We start from the raw sequence: 10,357 nt of genomic DNA on the forward strand, positions 1-10,357 counted from the left end.
GCTGGGTCGTCAAAAAAGTAAAATAATGACCGTTATATCAGCCAGAACGATAATATATGTCAGGCTCTTGTAATTAACTGACACAATGAGCCGGGTGGACACTCGGCATTCCAACATCGCTCGCCATTACAAACGACCAAACCCTCCTTATACCAGCACATCGTTTACCCCATGTCCTCATCTGCTCACTCTAATGCCGCTGGTGTCCCGTAACACTATGGCCGTCAAAGCCTCACTGACGGAACGCATTAATTACAGCCGTCCGGAAAAAAAGACGGCCGTGATTACAATTTCACACGTTTGAATGGAGCGCAGGGCCATTTCGCCGTGCGAGAAGAGGCGCCACGGCGACTTTTGGGAAATTCCTAATTCTCCCGGGATCCGCCAACAAACAGATACGTGGTTAACCGTATGGATGCTGACAGCTCTGGCGCTTAAGCGATTGTGCTGTAATTACATTGCAAATGGCCGTGAATCTGCATTCCTCATTCCTCACACATCTTCATTAGCAGAGGAAGGGGGAGAGGGGGGGTGGGCGAGCAGAGCGTCCGCGCCTCAGACGCGGGGACAATGGAGTGTTGAAGTTAATTCTTGGTGGGCCGGTTCTGTTGTCACACTGGACAACTTCAATTAAGCGATAGATTACGTTTTGTAAGGAATGGTTTAGCGCGTCTGGGTCCCTCGAGTGCTCTAATAAACAGCAGAATAGCAGCAGCCAGTGGACACCAAATGGACTTGAAAATAGACACAGACGTCTATATTTTTGCACTGCTGACTGCAACTTTGTTTTCTGAAAGCCAGGCCATTAGTGTTGTGTGCCTTGCTGCAGTGCACACAGTAACTCTCATGGTGCATTTCACTCGATTTAAGCTGCGTACTGGACATAGTGTCCTGTATGTCCTTACTGTTGTCTTTACTGGATGGTATTAAAACTCTGTAAAAACTTCAGCTCAGTTTTGTACACTTCCTGGGCCCCAGGGGTCACGTAGTCATTATATTTGGTCGCTCAATTTTGCTGCCTAAACTCTCGTCTCCCAAGCCTTTACCGCTCATAGCCTCATTTCTGAGCCGAAACCTGCACTTAACTTCCTTCCTTTCAGCTTTAGGTGATTAGAGCCTAGCTTGTTCCATGTTTATTTAATAAGCAGTAATCATATCATTTGATAATTGCCGAACAAGAGTTCATGTATGGAGAGGGTGGTGTTGATTGCGGATGTCTGTTTACTTTAATTATGTGAGGAAAATACTGTGATAACTACTTTCCTCTTGGAAGATGACTGGGATTCAGTCTACCATAAAGGACACCGCAGGTGTTTTGCAACATTTGGTTCCCTTTACGTAATCGGTCATTGTCAAATAAATAAATAAAAAATTAACAATTTTTTATAGCGGCTAGAAAAATACTTTAAGTTATTAACACTGTAATTTTGCACGGCATTACAGTAGGAATAGTTCCATGGTGGTCTACTTGGTCCCCTCTCTTTTTCCCTCTACACCAAATCACTTTGTCGAAAATAACCGATCTGCAAACTCACAATGCCACCATTGCAACACATCGCAACGCATATCATTGTGACATTTTGTGAGCTTGTAGATCTGCAATTTTTTGCAAAATGTTCACCTATTTGTTTATACCAGCTCAAGGGCACTTTTAACTGGCCACATAGTTACAGCAAGACATTTAGAGTGGGACCTTTTGGCGTTTGTCATTCTAAACATTAAAGCAGGGTTTGATTAGATAGTCTACATTTCTCGAAAGGAAATATGATATGAAATGTAGAAACATCTGATTTATGTTTGATAATATCGCAATGTAACAATAAAAAAAATGAAACCACATTTACCACGGAGTCCCTTTGTTGGGCAAACTTTGTCAAAATGTTTCAAAATATGTCAATTTGTTTTGTTTTTTGAATTAAAAAAATATAAAAAATAGCAGATCTACAAGCTCCCAATGCATCACATATTTTCGCTACATGTCGTTCGAATAAGTATACAGGGCTTAAGAAAATGTCCTTTGTTTTTCTTTGTACAAACTCTGTATTACAGGTACCCTGCTGCTACCCTTGGCTTGAGCAAAGAAAATACATGTCAGCATGCATACTTCATTCTCCGAAACACAGAGTGGCCTAAACCTGAGTTTGACCTGTAATCTCTAAGATTATACTGGCTAAACTGGTTAAAGTGACCCCTGTCTGTCTGCTGCCTCTGCATCAACCACTGGTATGCTACGCACAGACCAACTGCTGGATCCAGGGTGCCCTTGGCCTGACCTTCAGGGATCACAGCGGTGTGCGAGTGTGTGTGTGTGTGTGTGTGTGTGTGTGTGTGTGTGTGTGTGTGTGTGTGTGTGTGTGTGTGTGTGTGTGTGTGTGTGTGTGTGTGTGTGTGTGTGTGTGGCGTGCGTGCGTGCGTGCGTGCGTGCGTGCGTGCGTGCGTGTTTGGCGTCCGTGCGTGTGGCGTGCGTGCTTGTGGCGTGCGTGTGGCGTGCGTGCTTGTGGCGCGCGCGCGTGTGTGTGTGTGTGTGTGTGTGTGTGTGTGTGTGTGTGTGTGTGTGTGTGTGTGTGTGTGTGTGTGTGTGTGTGTGTGTGTGTGTGTGTGTGTGTGTGTGTACACGCCCATGTCTGTACTGTGTATCTCCAGTGCCCCTTGGGGCAGAGACCAACCCCTATGAGCTAACAGAGGGTCAGGGTGCACAGCAATTAGGAAGCAGCTGGAATTCCCTAATTAGCAGATATATCAATTCTATTACTGTTGATATAGAGCGTGTACATCCAAACTAACCTTTGCACAACTGTCATGTACTTACCGCGCACTCCTATTACAGCCTCACAAGGCCAGGCCAAATCTCAAGAGTTCCGTTTTGTTGCTACGAGATATTTAGTCTGGAAAACCTCCACTGAGATAAGATTGAGCCTGGCAGCTGGAAGCTAGACCAATCAACTATGGAGAATTTAGATGATAATGACGATGAGCTGCAAAGTAATTTGAAAACGACGATGGCTGCCCCTGGTAGTTTTATTAGAACTTCTGTTCATCAGGCTGACTTTATTGAAATATTAGCACAAAATAAAACAATTAATGTTTTCACTCTTCTCCCCCTCAATTAATTTCATTAACTCATTCAGTGCCACTGGACGTAAAATACGTCCGTTCTAACAAACGCCCAGAGTGCCTCTGGACGTAAAATACGTCCTGGGGAAAAAAATGAGCTTTTTTTTTTTTTTACTTTTTCCACTAGATGAAACTCTTCCCCAGCCTGTGACAAAATTTGGGACTTCTATCGTGAAAGAAAACATGAAATCATGCCATCAAAAGTCAGGGTGACCTAAAATCAAAAACATCTTATTTCGAGTTAGAGTGCTTCTGTGTCAGTCATACATAAACATTCTGTGATGATCATAGCCGCCGTCGACCACGTGATCAAACAACTCGTGGGAATACAGACACACACACACACACACACCCACCCACACACACACACACACACACACACACACACACACACAGAGAGAGCGTGGGGAAACAAATCATCGGGGCTTCTTTGATGCACGAACCACGTGACAAAACAACTTATTAGGGCCTCTGCGATCAAATACCCCCGACATCATGTTATGGGGTCAGCTTGGGGACAGCTTCTTTGAAGAAAGCAGACACGTGAGTAAACAAACTTGTCGGGGCCTCTATCGAACGAACCCTACAACAACAGCCATCAGGACTGATCATAAACAACTGTGATGCTCCGATGATCAAAGGACCGCCATCGCACCACCTGGCCAAAACAGAAGTTTATAAAAGCTTGTTGGACACATTGCCCGGTGTGGGGAAGCAGAGAGGAGTGCTTGTGAGAGATCGATACAGAGAGAGACAGAGAGAGACAGAGAGAACACACACACACACACACACACACACACACACACACACACACACAGGAGAACATGCCGAAGAAGCAGCCAGTCAGGAAGCGCAAACGGCGCTCAGCTTCCCTCGGGGACAAACAACAAGCGGCTTCTGACGGCGATCCCGTCGCTGGGCCCAGCCGGGCCAGTACCGGGATGCGCCAGCAGACCATCCAGGAGGCGTTCCGTCGCGTCGAGGTGCCGGTGACCCAGGCCTCCGCGCCCGTTCCCTTGGTGCCCGTAGAAGAGACAGACTCGGAGGTTTCTGGCTGTGATGACAACACTGAACCGATCGATTTGCGCCGTCGCAGTGACAGGCTGAAGATGACTAAACGTGAGTTTCTGGAGAGTCCATTCAACAGTCAGAAATCTCAGTCCGATCCGTCCGACACGGACATAGATACGGATTGTGATGAAGAATGGCTTCCATACGACAGAGTGGAGGAGGACGACACACAGAACAGACAACGTTCTTTCCCAGACAACAGTGGTAAGACGATTCTATCTATCTATCTATCTATCTGTCTGTCTGTCTACAGTTGTCCATGTAACATGAAAGTATGTTGAAAGATTTGCGCACATTTTTCAAAAATAGCAGATCTACAAGCTCATAAAATGGGGCATACACTCTCAGATTATAGACCTGTAAGGGTCCATTTGGCTCTATTTGTACACTCTAGACCTGGCTGTATGGGTCCATTTGAACCCCCCCCCCCCCAGGAACCCTGAGGGTCCCTGCATAACTAACTAAGAACATTTTAGTACATTTTTATCATGTTTGAGCTCGATGAGCTTGTAGATCTACAAGCTCTTATGAGCTTGTAGATCTGCTATTTTTGAAAAATGTGTGCAGATCTTTCAATATACTTTCATGTTACTTACATGGACAACTGTAACCAAATGGACCCTTTACATATAGATAGACTAGACAATGCAACCAAATGGACCCTTTACAGACAGACAGACAGACAGACAGACTCTCAAACATGATAAAAATGTACTAAAATGTTCTTAGTTAGTTATGCAGGGACCCTCAGGGTTCCTGGGGGGGGGGGGGTTCAAATGGACCCATACAGCCAGGTCTAGAGTGTACAAATAGAGCCAAATGGACCCTTACAGGTCTATAATGGGGCATACACTCTCAGATTATAGACCTGTAAGGGTCCATTTGGTTCTATTTGAACACTCTAGACCTGGCTATATGGGTCCATTTGAACCCCCCCCCAAGGAACCCTGAGGGTGTTTGAGATTCTGTCTGTCAAATATTTTTCAAAAATAGCACATCTACAAGCTCTTAGGAGTAATTGACAGTTTTTATGTTATAGAGAGATCATTTTTGTGTGTCTGTCTGTCTAAGATTTTTCAAAAATAGCAGATCTACAAGCTCTTAGTAGTAATTGACAGTGTGTGTGTGTGTGTGTGTGTGTGTGTGTGTGTGTGTGTGTGTGTGTGTGTGTGTGTGTGTGTGTGTGTCTTTTTGGGGATTCAGATATAGATAAGAGTGTCTGCTAATGCCTGAAATTTGTGATTTTGTGGACATCATATTCACCTACCAATATTTTACTCTGATTTTAGACCCTGAGTTCAGTGAGGACAGTGAGGAGGAGGAGGAGGGCCCACTACCTGCTGATGAAGAGTTGGGAGTTGCCAGAACAGCTTGTGGTAAGAACAAAAAGATAATTTCCCTGCACATGTGAGATGAAATGTAAAAGGATCCATTTAGAACCCCCCCACACAAATACAAAAAAGTGTAATGTGCATTATATATTTCTGTAATTTACAGGTAGACCACAGCAAGGGAAGCAGCGTCGTCGTGGTGAGGAGGAGGAGGAGGAGGAGGAGGAGGAGGAGGAGGAGGGTGCGGAGGGTGCACTATCAACGGATGAAGATTTGGGTTTTGCCAGTCCAGCTCATGGTAAGAACAAAAAGTTATTTCCCTGCACATGTGAGATGAAATCTAAGGATCCATTTGGAACCCCCCCACACAAATACAAAAAAGTGTTGTAATATGTATTGTATGGTAATTATGTTTTTATGTAATTTACAGGTAGACCACAGCAACGAGAGGGGCGTTGTCGTGAGGAGGAGGAGGAGGAGGAGGAGGAGTGGGGGGCGTCTGATGAAGACTTGGGTGTTGGTGCTACAGCTAAAGGTAAGCTTTTTATTTTTATTACTGATACATTTTCACAGAAGCCAGCTTGCATTGTATCATACAATAAGTCAATGAATGGAGTTGATATCGAACCAAACATTGTGCATTACCTGGGAAGTCAAACAAGTGGACAAATACATTTGTATCCTATCTGTTTGAGATCTGTTGGTTCAATGCTTTTATCATTTACAAAGCTAAACACCCACATGGCAACTGTAAAAGATGTCTACAAGTTCATAGCACATTTGGTTACATTTGTACATTCTCATAGTTTGACCTGTAAGGATCCATTTGGTTCCTTTAGTACACTCTCAGAGTTACAGACCTGTAAGGGTCCATTTGGTTCCTTTAGTACACTCTCAGAGTTACAGACCTGTAAGGATCCATTTGGAACCCCCCCACACAAATACAAAAAAAGTGTTGTAATATGTATTGTATGGTAATTATGTATTTATGTAATTTACAGGTAGACCACAGCAACGAGAGGGGCGTTGTCGTGAGGAGGAGGAGGAGGAGGAGGAGTGGGGGGCGTCTGATGAAGACTTGGGTGTTGGTGCTACAGCTAAAGGTAAGCTTTTTATTTTTCTTACTGATACATTTTCACAGAAGCCAGCTTGCATTGTATCATACAATAAGTCAATGAATGGAGTTGATATCGAACCAAACATTGTGCATTACCTGGGAAGTCAAACAAGTGGACAAATACATTTGTATCCTATCTGTTTGAGATCTGTTGGTTCAATGCTTTTATCATTTACAAAGCTAAACACCCACATGGCAACTGTAAAAGATGTCTACAAGTTCATAGCACATTTGGTTACATTTGTACATTCTCATAGTTTGACCTGTAAGGATCCATTTGGTTCCTTTAGTACACTCTCAGAGTTACAGACCTGTAAGGGTCCATTTGGTTACATTTGTACACTCTCATAGTTTGACCTGTAAGGATCCATTTGGTTCCTTTAGTACACTCTCAGAGTTACAGACCTGTAAGGGTCCATTTGGTTACATTTGTACACTCTCAGAGTTACAGACCTGTAAGGGTCCATTTGGTTCCATTTATACACTCTCAGAGTTACAGACCTGTAAGGGTCCATTTGGAACCCCCCCACAAATACAAAAAAAGTGCTGTAAAATGTAATATGTATTTTATGGTAATTATGTTTTTCTGTAATTCACAGGTAGACCACAGCAACGAAAGGGGGGTCGTCGTGGCGTGGCCGACGATCTGCCGTGGTATGACCTGGGTGAAAAGGAGTGGATGCCAGAGGCCTTCCCATTTACAGCAGATCCTGGACCTCTCAATGGCGCTGCTGAGCTGGATTCAGACATTCCAGTGGACTTTCTCAAGCTGTATCTGACTGACGAGCTTCTACAGCTTATCGTCGATCAGACAAACCTCTATGCACAGCAGGTCATTGCGGGTGTCACTAAGCCAAGCTCAAGAGTCCATCAATGGATTGAGAATCCACTCACAGTTCAGGAACTGAAAAAATTCTTAGGGCTCCTTTTCCTGACCGGTATCGCTCGTAAGCCTGCCCTGAAAATGCACTGGTCCACAGATGAGTTGTATCATGCCTCCTATTTTGGCAAAACCATGAGCCGTAATCGGTTTCAGCTGATCCTCAGATTTCTGCATTACACAGACAACAGTGTGGCTGATGAGAAGAGAAGAGTAGCTGACAAAATGTATAAGGTACGTCCTGTTTTGGACTACCTAGTCACCAAATTCAGTGACTTGTATCAGCCAGATATATCCATCTCTATAGATGAGGGCACCCTACTCTGGAGAGGCAGACTTTCCTTCAAGGTCTATAACCCCCAGAAGCCTGTAAGGTATGGCATAAGATCTTATATATTGTGTGATTCAGCTACAGGGTACTGTCATAATTTGAAGCCATATTGTGGGAAATCTGAAACCCTACAAAAAACAGTACTCGCTCTTCTCGGTACCCTTTCAGGTAAAGGTTACACATTGTTCATGGATAATTTTTACAATTCAGTGAAATTGTGTCATAAGCTCCTGAATAGGAAAACTCACATCTGTGGTACACTCAGGAGGAGCAGGGGTGCACCACCGGCCATAAACATGGCTGACAATTCTTCCCTGGCCGTTGGGGAGAGAATTGTCTGTCACAATGAAAGGGTGATGGTTACAGCATGGAGAGACACAAATGTGGTCAGGATGGTCACAAGCTGCCATGAGAACCAGATGGAGAGTGTACCAGCGTGGCGTCGGGTGAAGAAAGGACAACACATTCGAGTGGAAAAAGCGAAGCCTGTCTGTGTGATCCAGTACAACCACGGCATGAATGGAGTGGACAAACTGGATCAAAACATTTCCTATTATCCCTTCGCCAGGAAGACCATGAAGTGGACAAACAAATTTGTCTTCTACATGATCCAGATATGCATCTTCAATGCCTTCACACTGTACAAGGCCAAGAATCCACAGGGCGAGTGTAAAACCATGCTGAACTTCACAGAATCTGTCCTCAAGGCATTCACCAAGCCAGCACAGCATCCTACACAATCCGCTGCACCACGCCCAGCTAAAGAAGACCCCCAGAGCAGGCTGTCTGCTCTCGGCCATGTCAGGGTATATAACCAGCCCACCCCCAAAAAAGATAAGCCACAGAGAAAGTGCATTATGTGTACCAAGAAGAAAGAAAAGGGAAAGAAAGGGCGCACCGACACAAGTTTCCAGTGTGCAATCTGTCTTGTCCCTTTGTGTCAAATGCATTTCTCTTCCTATGACCACAAAGTGTAGAACAATGTGAACAGTTTTTTTTTTGTTATTCATTTGGTCCTATTTGTATTTTGTATACACTCTAGACAAGAGTCCAGACCTGTAAGGGTCCATTTGGTTCCATGTGTATTTGCTCTCAGAGTTGTGAACTGTTTATTTTATTTTTTTATGTTATTACTCATTTATCCACACTTGCAACGCTTGGAAGTAACATTTTGTTTTTTATTTTATCTTATTTGTTGTCATTTGTTTGAAAATGACTACTGTATATATGTCTGCATCACTGGAGCCAAAAATAAAATGAAGATTGACTCATAAAAATGCCTTTTACTCATATTTCTATTCTCAGGGCTGTTTTTGATGAAAAATAGTTTTATTCAATTGACTATACATAAAAAACGGAACATGCTAGCAACTCACTTTCTTTTCCTGGGCAAAGAAAAGACTCTCATATTTCTTTTGATATATGGTACGTCATTTTAGTCATAGCACAAAACATTCTGTGGGCCTTTGAAAGTAGATTTCTGCCTGAAAGTTGTCTCCTTCAGAAAAAGGCCTTTATCTCAGGTTTCTATTTTCAGAGGGCTGTGTTTTACATGGGGAAATTGTTTTACTCAACTGCCTATAAATAAAGAACGGAACATGCTAGCAACTCACTTTTTTTTCCTACGCAAAGAAAAGAGTCTCATCTTTCTTTTGAGATATGGTATATACTTTTAGTCATAGTACAAAATATTCTGTGGGCCTAGAAATAGTAGTAAAAATGCTCATACATGTTGGCACTGGGAGCAGACTGCCAGAAAACACTGTGGCACTGAATGAGTTAAGAAAAACTATGAAACTATGACAAAATATATTCGTCAACACACATTTTTCCCAGTTTACACCTACTGGACATGCAAGGTGTTTACTGTTAGCCTGTACTGGGATTAGTGTGGATGAACTGGACATTTGGATCTAAAACCAGGTGTTTAATGTTAGCCTGTACTGGGATTAGTGTGCATGAACTGGACATTTGGATCTAAAACTACGGTAGGTGTTTAGTGTTAGCCTGTACTGGGATTATTGTGGATGAACTGAACATTTGGATCTAAAACCAGGTGTTTAGTGTTAAGGTCCTTACATACCGGCGAATATAGCGAATATACGCAAAATTCGGACTCGTTCCGAATAATTAAAAGACGCTTTTTCGCTTCGCTTTTTCGCTCCATGTACGGAGCCATTGACTTTATAAGGTTTAAAAAAAAAACGCATTATTCGCACGAAAAAATCGCCCCGGTGTGTAACAACCTTAAGGCTGTACTGTACTGGGATCAGTGCGGATGAACTGGACATTTGGATCTAAAACCAGATGTACTGGGATCAATTTGATAAAGAAAAAAATATGAATGGACTAAAAAAAGATGCTCGAAACTAACGAGGGTGATTTAAACAGGACTGAGACTAAATAAATAAAAAATAGCTGACAAAATTAACTCCTCTCCCAACTGGGTCTGTATGAATTTGATTTACCAGCTGGCTCTGCTGGATCAACGTCTTAACAGTTTGCGGATTACA

At 43.2% G+C, this 10,357-nt stretch overlaps 1 protein-coding gene across 1 annotated transcript; it reads left to right on the plus strand.

The window, feature by feature from the left end:
- Positions 1-3,266: 3,266 nt before the first annotated feature.
- On the plus strand, positions 3,267-9,142 carry LOC311040548 (piggyBac transposable element-derived protein 4-like). Its single transcript, XM_084050879.1, has 5 exons — positions 3,267-4,389; positions 5,475-5,561; positions 5,947-6,051; positions 6,518-6,619; positions 7,233-9,142. Exons 1-5 carry the CDS (start codon positions 3,939-3,941, stop codon positions 8,819-8,821), a joined length of 2,334 nt encoding a protein of 777 aa, XP_083907005.1. The 5' UTR covers positions 3,267-3,938; the 3' UTR covers positions 8,822-9,142.
- Positions 9,143-10,357: the final 1,215 nt, after the last annotated feature.

Source organism: Gymnoscopelus microlampas (assembly GCF_963454915.1).
Source record: "Gymnoscopelus microlampas genome assembly, chromosome: 24".
NCBI lineage: Eukaryota > Metazoa > Chordata > Actinopteri > Myctophiformes > Myctophidae > Gymnoscopelus > Gymnoscopelus microlampas.